Source organism: Anabrus simplex, chromosome 1, assembly GCF_040414725.1.
Source record: "Anabrus simplex isolate iqAnaSimp1 chromosome 1, ASM4041472v1, whole genome shotgun sequence".
NCBI lineage: Eukaryota > Metazoa > Arthropoda > Insecta > Orthoptera > Tettigoniidae > Anabrus > Anabrus simplex.
The window spans coordinates 527,744,177-527,763,811 of NC_090265.1; the positions used below are offsets into that span (position 1 = coordinate 527,744,177).

General features: G+C 38.1%; 1 protein-coding gene across 1 annotated transcript in view; it reads left to right on the forward strand.

Annotated features, from left to right (window-relative positions):
* LOC136869059 (uncharacterized) overlaps nucleotides 1-19,374 on the forward strand; it is a 255,307-nt gene extending 235,933 nt beyond the window's left edge. Inside the window, exons 25-26 of the mRNA XM_067144821.2 lie at nucleotides 3,498-3,617; nucleotides 19,143-19,374. Of these exons, the coding sequence (XP_067000922.2) occupies nucleotides 3,498-3,523 (26 nt within the window). The 3' untranslated portion in view covers nucleotides 3,524-3,617; nucleotides 19,143-19,374. The remainder of the gene's footprint in view (nucleotides 1-3,497; nucleotides 3,618-19,142) is intronic.
* The last annotated feature ends 261 nt before the right edge of the window (nucleotides 19,375-19,635 follow it).

The following is a 19,635-nucleotide window of genomic DNA, read 5'->3' on the forward strand; positions in this document are numbered from 1 at the left end:
TATTGCGTGTTCCTGTTGTGTTGAGTGAATGTGAAGAGGAGAGTGTTGAGGCAAACACAAATAACGTGTCCCCGAGCCAGCTGAATTAATCACATGCGATTATAATCCCCAACCCAGCCCGGAATCGAATCCGGAGCCCTGTGAACCGAAGGCCTCCATACTGTCCACTCAGCCAAGGAGGGGGAAAGATTTAAAAATGAGTATATCTCAGGTCATCTTAGCCCCAAAAGGCAATGCCGCAAACTTGGTTTAAAAAATGAAATGCAATTTTTCGATGAGTTATTATACCTTAGGCAATTTCAGGTAATGTCTTAGTGCAGTAATGAGGAACAATTAATTTTTATCAACTTACTAAATCCTTGCGAGCAAAGCCGTGGGTAACAGCTAGTTAAGTATGTTCAGTAACGTATTGTAACACATCAAGATGTAATTCAGTGGCATTTTTTCCCTGGATATCATACATTACGCTACTTTGTATGATGTACCATGTAGGGTGCAGAAAGTGCCTCCCTGTCATGCTTGTGTTTAATAAATTATTTCTGATGTTTGCCTGATTTCTTGCAGGGGAGAATAATATTAGCAAGTTACAATGTGATAGATTATATTTGATGTCATAGATATTTAGGAAATTTGCACATTCAACCCCACATTTCAGAGGTTAATTGTGCTACAAACTTTTCCTCTGGGATAATTTCAATCATGAGAGCCAGACAGTATGACTGAAAATGTTCTCATATGCATATGGCACTCGAATATCTGCAGGTCATCTGGCTGAACAGCAGTTGTCTTGGTAGCCAAAGCTCTATGCCTTCAGATTGTAATAGTATGACCACATGGTGTTGAAACATTTATTACCCAGGTGGTTATGTTTTAGCAGTCTTGCAATAATATACTATATATAATATGATGATCCTATGATTTTTTCTTTGTGGAAAGTGAAAAGTTTTTAAGTGGTTAGTTTTCTCTGAGGTGTACTGAGAGAGACATGGTTTAAAAAAGACTTACTGCAGTGTTCTCCCTAGAACCTTCATAACGGGTGCAGTGCCCTGCCATTTTTACGGACTGCCCGGCTAACATAACCTAGACTTGTGCTAGTTACCGAGTCATTAGGTGCTCCAAATTAAAATGTAAATGCTATAAAACTGTTTATTTAAATGATAAATCTTCATTATGGTCAGTGTAATTACATCAATTACATCACAGTTTAAATGTTCAGCTTGACTATCATGTAGTGTTGTGCGCAAGCGGGGTTTGAATTACCGTAGAATCGCATGTGAGCACTTGATTCGCATGACGTCACAAACTCGTATGGCACTCCTCAGCAACTGAGTGGTAAGCCCCAGTGTTACATGATTATGCACGAGCAGTAGAACACTAGATGTTCAAAATAATCTGTTATGTTTTGTTCATGACAATAACACTAAAATAGTTCAATTTTGCAGTTATTGCTTACCTGTTTGATATTATTGTTAATGCTCTCAGTGGAATAAATTGAAATTTTATCATATTGGTTTTTTACGTAGGATTCTCTGCTTGGCTACTTTTTCCTGCCACCCGGCTATGAAAATAACTGGGGAGAACACTGCACTTACAAAACTGAAGGCCACTGGCACTTTAAAAATATTATATTAATGTTCATTTGAAATGTATATCTACCAAGCAAGTGGCCGCGCGGTTTTGTTCACATAGCTATCAGCTTGCATTTGGAAAATAGTGGGTATGAATCACACTGTTGGCAGCTCTGAAGGTTGTTTTCAGTGGTTTCCCATTTTCACACCTGGCAAATGCTGGGGTTGTACCTTAATTAAGGCCACGGTAGTTTCCTTCTGTGCTGTGATACCCCTGACTTACCCTGTATATCCCCGGCACTTCATATTACACTACCTTCTGTCGGCCTTGTTTTTCCCTTACTGACCACCATCTTGGACTGTCAGCTGACTCTTCCGCTCCCCTGAAGTTAATTCTATGTCTCGCAACTTCTAGAATGAACTCTAAAATTATATAAATACTCGTCACCCAGCCTAACTCGCCAGGTTGAACGAGAGGTTGTTCCCTGCTGGATGTGCGAGCGCATAACTTAGGACAGAGTTGGTTCTGTGCTCCCATCGATCGCTGGTGTTCTTCAGGTGAGACACAGAGATCACATTATGTAACTTATACTTTCATTCATCTTTCTCAGAATGGTGAGGGAGTTGGGGGAGTTACAAAGTTACAGAGCACTAAATCCCATTCTGTGTGTATGGGCTATGGATCTTTGAAGCACGCTAGGACATACACTTTTCTGTGCATTGGAAGTGTTTCTATCTTTAAAGCATAATTCAAATCTTCACGTGTTTCCAGTTATTCCTTGTGCAACTAATGAGAACATCTTTTTTTACTGGTCATGTGTTTCGGTTTCCCCCATCCCCTCACGTCTTTCACCCTACTCCATATCTCGTTAAAACTTTGTATGATTCATTGTACATAGATTTAAGACACATTTGTGTAAGAATTTAGCAACCTTTGTCCCACTATGTTGGTTAATGTCATAGTCGATGTTGTTGAATAGCGTTATTTGCTTGCTTAAACTTACATGCTCTTTATTCCGTTATTCTATACATTCTCCTGAGAGATTATTCATTGTAAAATAATTTTGGCACTAGTCTCTGTACATGTAGCGATCTAGATCAACTATTTAAACTAAAACTTCTTTTCATCACCCTTTGTAATCACTCAGTAAATATCTTGCCTCAACATTACTTGTGAAATTGGTCTCAAATTCAAATTATTTATGTAATTCTTTTTATACCCTGCTGGTCGGTAATGTGCACACTACATATATGAAGGAAAGGTTGTTGTTATTACTATCGAAACTATCTTTCCTATAATTGTACATAATGCTACCACCCTTTTATATCCCGGATCCCTCTGGGCTTGTTTTCCCTGCATACCTTTGTTATAATAAGTGTTTCATTATCATCATCATCATCATCATCATCATCATCATCATCTTAAACTTGTAGTCTGTTATCGAACTCAGACTTTGCCCCAGTGTACTGTAACACTTCCTACTCCTAGTCCTTTCCTATCCCATTGTCACCATAAGACCTGTCTGAGTCTGTGTGACTTAAAAAAAAGTATGTCTGCTGCCAAAATGTTTTTTTTTTTTTAATTGTTAAGCTGTAGTTGGCACTATTTTCTGTGAAGGATAGAAAAACAATGATAATATTTTGCTCTATGTAAATGGTTACTCGGTTAAAAGTAATACATTATAATTTAGCCTTTTTATCTTTAAAAAAAAATGTAACATAATGGTTTTAAATGGTTCTATATTCAATATTAGAAGAAGATCAATAGATGTACTTCCCTTTAATCATAATTAAGTGATGTTGCTCAGAGGGTTAAAGAACTCTGTTCTTAAAATTGTACAAAGGTGACAGATATTATTCAGTTCAAATTTTGAGTGTAGCAAAATTTCTGTCTTGTTTTATAGTCATTTGTCTTTTTCTTATGTGCAGATTATATAGTAGTTATGTGGAGTTAGAGTTACTGGTCAGTGCAGCTGAGGAATGTCTGGAATGTCCAGTTCATGTGTGGAAGACCTCATAGCATACAAGGAGTCCATGAAGTAAATGTTGGTAAGTTGTTATTTGTCACTGCAACAGAATGTTCAACTCTTGCAATACAGGAGAGAGATAGTTTTCCAGAAAGCTGAGATTCTGAGAACGTATTAAATTTTGATGCATCAAACATTTTACTCTTTGTGCTGATTATTGTGAAAGCTATGGATTACTTTAAATAGACTCAGCTTATTAGGCCATGTTGAGTACATAACAGTACATGTTTTATAAGTGTAAGTATGGAACAAAAATGGTCAACTGAACTCACAGTCTTCAGATTTGGTGCCAGTGCTCTGTCAATTGAGCTATGGTGGCTTCAGTCATATTTGTTCTGTTGGAAGAGATGTGAGTTTGAGGTATGGCACTACTGCCAGCACAACTGTAGAGTGCGTGCTTGTCGCTCGCTGTGGGTCATTTCCCTTGACATTAACATCTCATCAGCTTGTATTACATGTATTCGACATGACCTAATACAGTGAAACCTCGATTCTCCGTTTTTCGAGGGACCATGAAAATAAAACGTAAAATACGGGAAAACGGAAAATCCGGGAATGAATGAAAACCATCAACAATTTGGCTAAACATCACAAAAATGAAATATGTATAATTATAATCTTACAAAACTCCTAAACCAAACCAGTGGGACTTTGCCTGCCAAGCGACCGCTGCTCAGCCCGAAGGACTTCAGATTACGAGGTGCGCATGGTCAGTGCGACGAATCCTCTCGGCCGATATTTCTGGCTCTGTAGATCGGGGTCGCCATCTCACCATTAGATAGCTCCACAATTAAAGGTTATCACGTAGGCTGAGTGGACCTGGAACCAGACTTATATCCAGGTAAAATTGTCTGACCTGGTCGCAATCGAACCCGGGCCTCTGGATGAGAGGCGGGCATGTTAGACCACGAAACCGCATTAATTACCGGTACGCGAGTTCAAAATCTCGATACTTTATATTCAGTTTTACAGGGGAATCTTCGTCAGTTTCCCGTGAAAACTTCTTTCAGTTCAGCGACTTTGATTAGGCTAGCAAAGTCTTCGAAACATCTAATAACGCCAAGCCAAACGACAATCGACCACAAGTAGTTTTTAATTCTCTCATCTAATAAAATAAAGCACATTAGATACGAAAGCACCCAAAATGAATGCGAAATCCGTTCATTTCTTAATCATTCATTGTAATTTGGTCTCCGGTATACTGTTCGTAGTCAGTTTCTGGAAATCTCGTACCGCGCAAATTAGGCCTACGTCGACTTTTAAAGGTTATGTTGAACTCGAAAACATGGTTTCGAATGTAAGTATCGATTCTTAAAAGTTTTCGAATGCATTATATTCAATTCTGCGCGTCACAAATCCAATCAAATTGGAAAGATAAAAGAAATGTCAAAACTTCAGAAATTTCGGTTATTCGTGACCTTGAGGTCATCTGGAAAGCGCGCTCGCTGCACATGTCAGTACGAGTTTGAAATTATACCAACCATTTAAAATGTAACGTGTGCAAATAAAACGACTGCGGTTTTTGGTATTTTAACGGGAAAACGTAAAATTCCCAGTCTTACATTAGGACCTAAACAGTAATAGGCAATTCCAAGACCTCCCATGACTTTCTTTTGTTTAAATTACATTTAGGTGCAACATGTGTTTTTGTCTCGCTAACATAATCATGTACGATAATATCAAAAATACTGAATTTGTGTTAAGAAGCAGTTTCGATTCCTGCCTGAAAGCCCAGTTACTCTGCAGTGCCCTGAGCAAAGTGCCAAAAACCTCTTCGGCAGTACGATCGAAAAAAGTAAAAATATAAACATCTAACTCTGGACATAATATGGACGTTTTATAAGTGCGAACATTTGACGAAACTCGTTCCGTCTTCAAGCAGAGCTGTCGAAATGCGCCGTGTCTCCTTGCAATTGTTGTCGCCACTCTCTGCTTTATGATTTTCCGAGATTCTCTAAACAATACCACCCGAATGCGATGCTAAGATGGTCCCTTATGCAAGTTCACCGCCGATCGCTTTTCCAGTACCGGTACAGTACTTGCTTTAATTATCGCAGTGACGGGGCGTTAACGCCAAGATCCATAAATATGCCATAGCCGTCCTTTTGTGAGATGCAGTTTATTAAAAAACGATTAATCGAGGATTTAGCGTTGATGGGGCTGGAATTTCTGGACGGTTGATCCGGGAAATCGTTTCTTCGAGGAACGGATAATGTGGGACTTTTACAACGTGATTTAATTATGATGCTCGCGGGACCACGTAATTTGAACGCATATTCCGGGAAAACGTATTTTCCGGGAACGGATAATCGAGGTTCCACTGTAATCTGAAAGTCAGTTTCAAATACAATGCAGTGGAAGCTATATATTCACTATGAATTACTGTCATTAATTGACACAAATGATGCAGACCAGTTATGAGCTGAGTTTCTGAGATCAAGATTACAGGTGAATGATGAGGTGTAATTGAATGTAGCTGCCTTGTGATAGATTTAACAGAAATTCAAAGAGCAAATTTTCTTTGAAGTTGCAGTAGTTAATCAGCCCATTTCTTTTTCAGTGTAAAGCACAATGAAGAGTAACGGTGTGAAATCAATGGTATAAAGGCTGTGTGATAGATTACTCAAAGAACCTCTGAATTGAATCTCCACAATGGCCTGCAGACTACAGTTTTATACCTTGTAAAAATTGACTTATTTTGTTTTTAAGCCTGTTAAAATAGGCCCTAAAGTAAGATGTTTGTTAAGCATAATCCCCAAATATAGAACATGGTTCTCCAGGGCTATTCTTTGACCATTCATTATCCTTTTTGGATTTTTCACATTCTTTCTTCTTGCAACAATGCTTTTGTTTTAGTTGGATTAAACTGAAGTTTGTTATTTCTTATGCCCCCAGCTATAGAATATATCTAGGGTTGAGTTTGTATATGTGTTGAGTTCTGGCAAGTTGTCAGCTTTGATTAGGAGAAGAGCATCATCAGTGCAAGCAGTTACAATACATCCAGTCAGGAGAGGCAGTTTCAGGAGATCATCATATAAGATGTTCCAAAATCTAGGGCTGCAGCTTGATCCTTGAGGACAAAACCTGGATGACATGTTTGGTGGTAACTGCATTTCCAATTTCAAGTATAACTTTTCAGTTATGCTTTTAATATTGTACAGTACACACTTTGCCTAGGCGGTTGATTGAGATTCCTGAGTTTGGTCCTGGGTTCAATTCCACTTCTCCACTGAGAGCAATGGAAAGTATCTCAAGGTGGAGTAATGATGCAGGTGGTTTGGCAGCCTTGCTTCCTGTCATGTGCCCTCTACCCGTTCCTCTACCTTCACTTCCACACCACACCCAAGAATTAATTTCACATTTAGATATTAGTAACAAGTGTTCTTATATTTCAAAATCTGTACACAATTCTCAGTTTGTGAAGGAGTGCTTCGGTAATATTTTAATGGATGTTCCTACACTTTCTACCATTAAAAACGCGACACAAACTCGGAGAACTCGTATCACTATGGAGCTGCTTGCCACCATCTTATACATAACCTTTCTGAACATCACTTCTCAAGTCACACGTGCTACACCCATGCACGTTATTGGTTTTTATGAGAGATTTAAATGCAATAATGAACTGTAGAAATGCTTCCCAGCTTGCTGTGTAGAATCCAAGACCTTTATATTTTTTGGATGCGGAAAGCATAATGTCGGAAGTGTCAAGGGGTTTGATTATTATATCAGCATCGGAGAGAAATTTGGAAGGTATTCTTTTCAAAGGGGTGGTTTGAAAACTGTGATGAATGTGATGATTACAGTAAACTTCTAGTAGGTTGTAGAAGAGATGAAATTGCTATGGCTTCTAGTTTCAATTCGAGTCTGCCCATTGTTGTGGGAGGATTGAAGACTGTTGCAGAATAATAGTTTACATCATCATCATCATCGTCGTCATCATCATTTCCCCTTATCCAGCTCCTGCCGGGTCGGGGTATTTATGGTACTTCTCTATCTTCCTCTTTCCTTCCACCATTCCTCTTCCACGATCTTGTCCCAGTCTAAATTTCATCTTCTTATGCCGCTCTTCACCGATTCGATCCATCTTGTTCTAGGTCTTCCTCTCGCTCTCTTGCCCTTGCACTTTGCCTCCAGCATCTGTCTTGGAATTCTATTCTCCTCCATCCTCTTTACATGTCCAAACTACCTTAGTTTATTAATTTCAATGCTCTCATTTAGCTTTCCTATCCCAAGTTCCTTTGTAACATCTTCATTTCTCACTCTGTCTTTCCTTTTCTTTCCTATTATACTTCTTAGGAATTTCATCTCACTGGCTTAAATTCTACTGTCTTGCCTGCTAGTCAAAGTCCAAGTCTCTGCTGTATAAGCCAGTATGGGTACATAGTACATTTTGACATTATCTCTTTACTTTTCCTTGGTACTTGTTTTCTCCAAACAAGTTTTCTTACACTTTGGTAGAATGCATTACTCTTCTGTACCCTCCTGGTAATCTCCATGTCCACCCTAGTGTTTTGCATTAATTCACTTCCTAGGTACTTAAAGCTGTCCACAACTTCCAGACTCTGTCTTCCAATTTTCACAGTGCCCTTTCCTTGCCTTTCCCCTCTCAACATCACCATAGTCTTTCTTTTCTCTGTACTGTTTTTCATGCCATTCTTCTCAATTTTTTTGTTCAGTGCAACTAGTTGTTGTTGCACTTCCTTGCTGGCCTTTCCCCAGATCACATCATCTGCAGATAGCAGTATCTTCATCTCTCTATCTCCATAATAGTCTTCCTTTGTATCCTTTACGATTTTGTCCATGACCAAAATAAACAAAAGAGGTGACAGCACACTCCCCTGTTTTAGTCCAGTCTTATTCTTAAACCATTCTGTCTTTCCAACTGGGGTCAGTACTCTGCTAACACAGTTGTTGTACATTGCTTGCACCATTTCTAACGTTTCTCTTCTGAGTCCCTTTTTAACCATGGTTTCCCAAACTTTCTCTCTGGGTGCACTATCATATGCCTTTTCTATATCTATGAAAGTCATGACCAGATCCTTTTCATATTCCCGGTTCTTTTCCATCAGCTGTGTCATGCTAAAGATTGGGTCCACTGTAGATCTTCCACTCCTGAGGCCATATTGTTCCTCTTGTAACTCTCCTTCAATCTTTTTTCTCATTCTTCTTTATTATATCCTTTCCAGTATTTTCACTACCTGTAATATAAGTGTGATTCCTTTATAGTCACCACAAACTTTCTCGTCCCCTTTCTGAAACACTAGTATTATTATCCCTTTTTTCCAGTCTTCTGGTACACATTTGTGTGTTCACACACACTTTAGTATAGGTACAACCATTGCTTACCAACAAGTCCAGCAGCCTTTATCATTTCCACACTGATTTCATCCATCCCTCTTTCTTTTCCCATCTTCATCTTTTGTACTGCTAATTCCACCTCCTGCATTGTTATATCATCCTCTGTTGTTGAGTCCTCACACTGTATTGCTTCTATATCCCCTGTACAGTTGTTCACATTTAATAGCTTATCAAAATACTCCTTCCATCTTTCCTTTATCTCTTCTGGGTGTGTTAACAGTTCCCCATCTTCCTTTTTCACTAACTTTGTGGTAACTCTTTCTGTCCTCTTACTTGTTATAAGTCCATACAGCATCCTTTTACTGCCACTTACATTCACTTCCATTTTTTTTTTTTGTAAATTCTTCCCAACTCTTCTTCTACCACCTTCTTACATCTCCATTTACTGTTGAGATACTTCCTTTTGCTTTCTTCTGTTTGATCTTGGTTCCATTCTCGCCAGGCTATCTTCTTTTCTTTCACCACTTTTCTCACTTCCTCATTCCACCACGGTGTCTCCTTTACTTTCACTCTTGTAGATGTCCTGCCACAAACACTTTTTGCTGCACTAACTAATACCTTTTTAAAATTGGCCCACTTCTGTTCTACATTTTCCACTTCAGTAAGTGGGATTTGTTGCTTCAGTCTCTCCTGAAAATCCTCCAGTACAGTACATTTTTATCTTTCAATTTCCATACTTTTATTTTGCTTTCTCTTATCTCTTTTAGTTTGTACATTTACCCCAACTGTAATTTTACCACAACTCTAATGTATAGGTTTCTGTGGCAGTCTGTAAATAAGCCCCCACTGATGTTCTTTTTTTGTAATTGAGCTGTATGTAAAATCTCTGATGGGGTTTTGCAGGATGGCAACTAATGGTGCTAATACACTACAAAACCTGGTCATGTAAGGCAAGCAATACTGCTGAGGATGATGTGATGCCAACCACGTGGCACTCCAATATCTACAGGCCATTGTGGTGGGCAGTAGATAGACAGATGCAAGTGTATTACTGCTATGAAGGAGGATGTACTTGAAACTTTTCTTTCCAACTTTGCAGGTTCTATCCTGGCTCAGTCCAGTGGTATTTGAAGGTACTCAAATACGTCAGCCTCGTGTCGGTGGATTGGCTGGCACGTAGAACAACTTGTGCGAGACTAAATTCCAGCACCTTGGCATCTCCAAAAACCGTAAAAGTAGATAATGCAACGTAAAGCCAATAACATTATTATTATAAACTCTTCTTGATAGCATCTGTGAAATAGCCTTGACATATTCTTAATGTCTTAAAGACAACCTAGTTCCTAAATTTCTAAGTAAAACTCAAAAGAAGCACGTACCATCCAGACATCACTTTGAAACACAAAAAAGAGTCAATCAAATATGGCTAAAAAATGAAATAAAATACCTTTACAGAAAGAAAGCATTTCTCAATGGTAAAATGTATTTAGCACATCTCCAAAGTCCAACACTACTGTTACCCTTAGAGTGGGATTCGTTTCAAAGATACATCCACGAAAAAATGGATATCATTTTAAGTAGAAAACAGGAAACCGTTAACAACAAATTAACGTCTTTAAAAAATGCTAAGTCCAAAAACGAAAACAGCAAAGCTTACTCTTCAAATTCAGTAATCGAATTGGAAGATTACCCTTTGCCAGTTAAGAACATTTCCAAGGTTAATCTTACCGAGGAGGAAATGAAAACCCTAAGACAAGGCCCCAATTTCAATTGGACAAGTAGGAATAAAGAAAAAGAGCTAATAACCACCATTGCAGAAGTAGAAACGGTAATACAAAAACTCCCTAACGAAATTCAGAATGACGTCAGACACGAGGTAAAAAAGAAAATTCCGAACTTAATAAAAGGTTTAAAAGTTTCTCATAATAGAAATAAACCTACTTCAAGCTTGTCACATAAAATAAAACAAGAAGAAATAGTAATTACCAAAGTGGACAAGGGAGGGACAATACAGTAGAACCTCGATAATTCGAAATCGGTTAATTCAAAATCCCGCCTAATTCGAAGAAGCTCTCGTTCCCGGAAACATGAGATACAGTTTTGCATGTTATTTCAATTGTTTAATTCGAAATACGGATAATTCGTAATTCGAAGTACAATGTCGGCCCCATTACCAAAATTCAGACTTTTAATTCGAAACTGCCTTTACATTTTAAAACAATAGTATGTTACAGAGTAATTTCAACTCGAAATTTATCCGCTCTGCGTCATAATAGAACGCGCGTTCCGAAACGTGGAGGGGTAGCTTCCCGCACTTACAACTACACTCACTTCGGTGGGTCTACAGTGCGCTTCATGATTGCTAAGTTGAATGAAATCGGAATTCTTTTGTATTCAACCTTTTAAGGAACGCCGTAATTATCACGCAACAGGCAGTTTGCGGGAAAACAGAATCCGCGAACACTGGCGATGCCGACAGTTGAGGAAAAAACGTGGCTCATATAATACATTCGTAGGCACCGAACAATATTGCCATTGCGTGAAACTGCATTGCTTTATTTTAATGCGAGCCCAAACGGTCTTATGGTTTTAAAGGAGAAATTGCCAGTCGGGAAATCGTACAGGGGTGAGGGATGGGGGTCATAGTAGTGCGTTGCAATGCACATGGACGCGAAATACATTATTCCCTCGTCATAGGAAAGTTCGATAAGCTACAATGTTTTTAAGGGCGTCGGGCACTTTCCATGCCAGTACAAAGCATCTAAAAATGCAAACAGTACAGAAATAAAAAAAATAATGCATTTACACAGGGGAACCGGCGTACTTTATCCTCGTCTTTGAATTGTGCGATTTTTTTCTTTCGTTGCGTGAGGTTATGTTTGTCAGTGATTTATCCAAGTGCATTATTTGAACATTGTAATGCACCTTGTTGGATACATTTCGGAAATAGTTTTTTCCATGGCATTTGAAAGGTTTAAACTGTGAATCGAGGTGATTGCATGTATTAGTGGGTCTTAGAATACTTTGTGACGCGGCAAGTGTTTACATTTCTGAAGTACGAGACAAGTGCCATGGCGGGAAATCGTACAAGGATAGAGTCATAAGAAAGTTTGATTTTAAGGGCATCGGGTACTTTCTGTGTAAATACAAGGCATCTAAAATGCATACAGTATAGTAATCCAATGAATAAAGCACTTGCACATGGGAACCAGCATAGATTTCTCCTCGTCTTTGAATCGTGCTTTTTTTCTTCTTTCTTTCCTGCGTGAGGTTATGCTTACCAGTGAGATATCCGAATGCATTATTTGAATACTGTAAATGCACCTTCTTGGATATATTTTGGAAATAGTTCTTTTTTGATGGCATTTGAAAGGTATAAACTGTGAATCAAGGTTAACTGCATGCAGTAACGGGCCTTAGAATATTTTGTAACGCGGCAAGGGTTGGTACTTCTGAATTGCGAATTGGCGGTTAATTCGAAATCACGTAATTCGAAGTCCGATTTTTGAGTCCCAACGACTTCGAATTAACGAGGTTTTACTGTAGTAGTTTTAGATAAAGAGGAATACATCAAAAAACCAGAAACTTTCTTCAACAATAGCACTCTTTAGGAAATAGAATGAGACCCTACAACTAAAACTCAGAAAGAGTTAAAAACACTATTAAGAAACGCAACTTTTATTTTGAATGAACAGGACGTCCAAAAATTGATAAACATGAATCCCGGCATTCCAACAGGAAAAGCTTTACCCAAGTTACATAAAGAAGGAATCCCCATAAGACCAATAATAAACTTCCGCAACAGTCCTACTTATAAAACATCGCAATACGTATACACTTTCCTAACCAAACATTACGTTTTTCACAACAAGACACCAATAAAAAATTCCATCGATTTTTGCAAAGTACTCAAAAATTTTAAGTTAACACCACATTAAGTAACATGTTCCTTTGATATCAAGGACATGTACACAAACATTCCAGTGGACGAAACAATAAAAATTATCAGAAAGAATCTCATAGAACATAATCAACTCGGCATTCCAGAAGTAGAGGATTTCATTAACATACTCTAATTCATTACGAAACACAACTACTTCACTTTCAATAACAAAGTATATAAACAAGAAGGCCTCCCAATGGGTGCTCCGGCTTTGGGCATTTTAGCCAATATTTATCTCGACTACCTAGAACATACCAAAATAATAGGACAAATAGAAGGTCTTAATTTATGGATACGCTTCGTAGACGACATTTTTGCCGTAATAGATCAAAAAGAGAATAACAGTGACGATATCCTCAATAAATTAAATACACTTGATTCCAGAATAAAGTTCACACTAGAAAAAGAAAAAGAAAAATCAATAAAATTTTTGGACATAAATGTAACATGAAAAAGGGAAGAGTTCGTCTTCAAGATACATAGAAAACCTACTTTCACTCCCACCACAATAAAAAACTACTCATTGCACCCAGAATCGCAAAAAAGGTCAGCTTATCACAGTTACATATACAGAGCTTTTAACATACCCCTCACACACACAGAAAGAGAAAAAGATCTGCTCTTTATTCGCAAACAAGCCCAGTATAAGGGTTTCGAACCAAAGATAATAAACAAAATAATCGGTAAATTCAAACAAAAATTGCAAACCAATCTAACACCCGAAACGAAGAAGAAAGACAAATACGCTAAGTTCACATTCAACAACCCTAATATACACAGTAACCAATTTATTCAGAAAACATAATTATAAGATTGCATTTTCAACCAGCAACAACATGAAGCAAAAATTTTTTTATCACAACATTGTCAATTCCCTAGGTAAAAACAAACACTCTGAATCAGGGGTTTATAAATTAAAATGCCATCAATGTAAAAAAAGTTATGTCGGACAAACTGGGTGCAGTTTTACTGTAAGATACCAAGAACATGTCAATGCCGAAAGACATAAAAAAATTTCCGCGATGCGCCAGCACATGAGTTTAACGGGACATCAGTTTACAAACAAAGGAGCTCTCCTTAATACTTTAGAAAATCTATATATTTATTTAGAACAAAAAAGCGATCAAGACAATAACCTCAATCAAACTATTGATAATAGAAACTCTTTATTTGAAGGGACATTATCAAGTCTCGAAGCATTAGGCAAAAGACACAATACAGATAGTAGAAGAATGAACAAGACAGAGCCTCTGCCATTTTGTACATCCCCTCTACCCAGCCCTCCCAAAGTTGATGCCGTCACTGTAACCGACACGCCCCCTCCCCTCTCTGCAGCCCCACCTCCCCGTAGGGAGGAGCATACAACGGAATACACACACCATTACTTCACCAGACGCAAAGCAGTATCAAACGTCCCTCCAGGGTCACAGTAGAATCGGAATTCAGCTATAGCAAGGTAAATGAACTTTTTTATACATTCTATATTACGCAAAGACACAGCTTTCGAACAAATTCCCACTACCGTATTTTATTTCATTTCAGAAATTTGAAACGAGGCTCCCTTCACATTAATAGATCAGCAATCAGCTCCAAAAGTTTCCATATTAGACTCAGTCAAAAGCACTATAAGCAAGCACACAACATACAACAACTTACCTGGAAGGAAAGGAAGAAAAACTTTCAACAATTCGAACAATGCTATGAAGTCAAACATTTTTTAAAGAATTTTAATTGCATACAGACTTTTTATGTAACAAAGTGAAAAATTTTTTTGAACAACTATTCTAATGAATAGACATAGTTTTAAGTCAACCAACCATGTAATCATCTGCTCTCATACCAGTAACACACTAACCCCACACTGTTTTTAATATCATCTATCTTAATTCGTATATAGTTTTTAAGTGAATCAATGTATTTGGAAATCTATGAATTTGAAAATTTTAACCATTCACCTAAGCCACTATAACAGCTGAGGATGTTCCTAAACAAGGAACGAAACATGTACTGTTAACATATAAATAAAAAATTTGCCAAAAGGCAAAATAAAGTATCAAAACGGTGGAAGATTCTCAATAGTGTAAAATTTAGTGACATACCGCTTAGTCGAGCAGCTTGTCTCCTTTCTCCCAAATTTTCCCAGCCCAAACTTTGCAACATTTTTGTAACGCTACTCTTTTGTCGGAAATCACCCAGAACAAATCGAGCTGCTTTTCTTTGGATTTTTTCCAGTTCTTGAATCAAGTAATCCTGGTGAGGGGTCCCATACACTGGAACAATACTCCAGTTGGGGTCTTACCAGAGATTTATATGCCCTCTCCTTGACATCCTTATTGCAACCCCTAAATACCCTCATAACCATGTGCAAAAATCTGTACCCTTTATTAACAATCATATTTATGTGGTTACCCCAATGAAGGTCATTTCTTTTATTAACACCTAGGTACTTACAATGATCCCCAAAAGGAACTTTCACCCCATCAACACAGTAATTAAAACTGAGAGGACTTTTCCTATTTGTGAAACTCACAGCCTGACCTTTAACCCCGTTTATCATCATACCATTGCCCACCGTCCATCTCACAACACTATCCAGGTCACCCTGCAGCCGCTCACAATCTTGTAACTTATTTATTACTCTGTACAGAATAACATCATCTGCAAAGAGCCTTATCTCTGATTCCACTTCTTTACACATATCAGTGATATATATATAAGAAAACATAAAGGTCCAATAATACTGCCTTGAGGAATTGCCCTCTTAATTATTAGAGGGTCAGATAAAGCCACCCATTCAGTCACTCTTTTTCCTAGTCCAATAGCACTCATTTTTGCCAGTAGTCTTCAATGATCTACCCTATCAAATACGTTAGATACAGTAGGTCAATCGCAATACAGTCCTTTTGGCCCCCTGAATCCAGGATATCTGCTATATCTTGCTGAAATTCTACAAACTGAGCTTCAGTGGAATAACCTTTCCTAAACACAAACTGCCTTCTATCAAACCAATTATTAATTTTACAACCATGTCTAATATAATCAGAAAGAAAGCTTTTCCAAAGCTTACATGCAATGCATGTCAGCTTTTCCAAAGCTTACATGCAATGCATGTCAAACTGACTGGCCTGTAATTTTCAGCTTTATGTCTATCACCCTTTCCTTTATACACAGGGGCTACTATAGCAACTCTCCATTCATTTGGTATAGCTCCTTCAACCAAACAATAATCAAATAAGTATTTCAGATATGGTACTATATCCCAACCCACTGCCTTCAATATATCCCCAGAAATCTTATCAATTCCAGCTGCTTTTCTAGTTTTCAACTTTTGTATTTTACTGTAAATGTCATTGTTATCATAGGTAAATTTTAATACTTCTTTAGTATTACTCACATCCCCTATCTGGACATTATCCTTGTAACCAACAATCTTTACATACTGCTGACTGAATACTTCTGCCCTTTGAAGATCCTCGCATACACACTCCCCTTGTTCATTAATGATTCCTGGAATGCCATTCTTTGAACCTGTTTCTGCCTTAAGGTACCTATACATACCCTTCCGTTTTTCACTAAAATTTGTATGACCACCAATTATGCTTGCCATCATGTTTTCCTTAGCTGCCTTCTTTGCTAGATTCAATTTCCTAGTAAGTTCCTTCAATTTCTCCTTCCATAACCATTTCTAACTCCATTTCGTTCCAACCTGCACCTCCTTCTTAGTCTCTTACTTCTCTGTTATAATATAGTGGATCTTTACCATTCCTTACCACTTTTAAAGGTACAAACCTATTTTTACATTCCTCAACAATTGCTTTAAACCCATCCCAGAGTCTGTTTACATTTTTATTTACCATTTTCCAGCAATCATAGTTACTTTTTAAAAACTCCCTCATGCCTGTTTTTTCAGCCACATGGTACTGCCTAATAGTCCTAATTTTAATACCTTCCTTTCTTTCACATTTATTTGTAACTACGACAAAAACAGCTTCGTTATCACTAATACCATCTATTACTTCAGTTTCTCTATAGAGCTCATCTGGTTTTATCAGCACCACATCAAAAATATTCTTCCCTCTAGTTGGTTCCATCACTTTCTGAATCAAGTGCCCTTCCCCTATTAACTTATTTGCCATTATTTGTTGTTCATGCTTCCTGTCGTTCGCGTTTCCTTCCCAATTGACATTTGGTAAATTGAGATCACCCGCTACAATCACGTTCCTTTTCTTATCGTTTCCCACATAGCTGATTATCTTATCAAATAATTCTGAATCAGCGTCAGTGCTAACCTTTCCCGGTCTGTACACTTCAAAGACATCAAGTTGCCTATTATCTTTAGAGATTAGCCTTACACCCAGAATTTCATGTTTTTCATCCTTAACTTTTTCGTAGCTTACAAATTCTTCTTTCACCAGAATGAATACTCCCCCTCCTGCCATTCTTGTCCTTTCTCTACGATACACACTCCAGTTCCGTGAGAATATTTCTGCATCCATTATATCATTTCTCAGCCATGATTCAACTCCTATTACAGTATCTGGTAAGTATATATATCTTAAATTAATTTGATTCCTTTGTTTACAATGCTTCTACATTTGAGCACTAACATTTTTATGTCATCCCTATTTGATTTCCAGTTCCCTGTTCGCTTAACACTGCTCCCTAGGCCACCCCTTTTCCCTGAATGTACCTGCCTATAACCCTTCTAAACAAGTTTCCTAACTTATATGTACCACTGCGGTTTAAGTGAAGGCCATCTGAGCGCAGATCCATGTCTCCTACCCACACATTAGGATCTAGAAATCTCACTCCCAGTTTCCCAGTGGTTTCCCGTTGACTTCTGCATTCTATGCCATTGACGATTCCTTGTTTGTTCATCCACCTTTAGGGGTGATTTCTCACCCCAAGGACAAGAGAGTGCCCTGTACCTCCTCCACACCTGAAAGAGGGAGATCACTAATACCGGTGGCCACTCGGTTGGACACAGTTTAACGTCATCCCGGGACAGTTGATACAGATATACCCGCACATTCTAAGTGGCAGTAAGCTTTGCAGTTGCCATCACAATCAATTGATGGATCACCTTCCTTTAACGTTTTGTTGGAGTTAGCGCACGTACTATTCACAGATTTGCCGTTAGTCATATTGTATATGATTAACTTTCAGTGTTTAAAAGAATCTCTTACTTGCAGAACTAACACGCCTTCACAACTACACTTTATGTCAGATAGATGCCGTTAGTTGTCAGCGAGTAATTACGAACTCCAAGATATCCAACGGAGGTATAGATCTTACTCTCACAACGATTACTCTTTGGCAAATTATCTATGGCCCCAAATACCAAATGGTGGCACTAACACAACTCCACAAGAAGACTAATTAATGTTTGAGATCACCATACAACCATGAAATCAGACTTGGAGAACACTATCATCAATGAAGTCAATTATCAACACTAGACTAAACAAATATTCACTTATGTTAATTCACAATAACACCGCTTCTCACACGCTAAGTCCAGACAGTCCATGTTCATGCACTTAGCAGCACCTACAATTACAACAGTTAATCAGTCTAATAATAATATCAATAACAGTGGTAATTCCCTTCTTACGAAGCTGCATCAAATGGTGCACATGTTCTTTCAGTGTTCTCAATGAGAAATTTTCCTCTGAACCTTCCTGTAATTTAAGCTGAACACTAACCCATCTTGCACTGTCCTCAAAGGGGTTCATAGCTAGTACCTCCATAAGGAGATAAATGTCATCCTGAATTGTAAATCTCAGATGAGAAGCCAATTTCTGCATTGAGTTAGACCTGCTTTATGCTTCAGTCAGCTCATGTTGTTTATTTCAGTAATGTAAGATGAATGGCTTCAGTTGGTTTTTTCATCAATGGCGTCAGTATAGCGAACGGCTATACACCAAGCCGGGTGCAGGTATTTACAAGCCGCCTCCAGTTCATTCTGTCCCTCCACAGCTGATGTGCTACTCTTTTGCTGCCAGTTTACAACCACATTTGGCGAGGTCTTCGAAAATTTGTTTTTCCCAGCGATCATGAGGCCTGCCTCTAGATGATGCGAAAACTCTCTTTTGGTAAACAATCTTTACATGGAACATATGCTTTGTGCTAATAGTTTTAATGCATTCCTATTTTTCTTGGCTGTACACATTGCAGCAAAGCATTTCTCTACACAATACTTACAATTATTTGTTAGTATAGTTTCTTTTGTTACATGTGTATACTGTAAATGACGATGGAAAGCTAAAATTACTGTGCATAATTTAATTAATTCTTTTTCAGAATAGTCAACCAACCTTGGAGGATGTTTGTGTCAAGAAGCACGGTGCTATGGGAGAGTTTTCATTCTTTGTATGGTTTATGTAACATGATACTACTCATTATACTATAGACTTATTGTTGTTCTGTGTGTATATACTATTTTATATTGTACGTTAAAATATAATTATGCAGTGATGATATAATATTTCACAGATCCTCTGTCAGTGGAAAGTTTGATTAAAATAAATCCAGAAGGTGCTTTTTTGTGTTGATTTTGATTAATTATTTTTTTTAACTTTTTGACCACCACCACCACCACCACCACCACCACCACCACCACCACCACCACCACCACCACCACCACCACCACCACCACTACCACCAAGCCGGGTGCAGGTATTTACAAGCCGCCTCCAGTTCATTCTGTCCCTCCACAGCTGATGTGCTACTCTTTTGGTGCCAGTTTACAACCACATTTGGCGAGGTCTTCGAAAATTTACTTTTCCCAGCGATC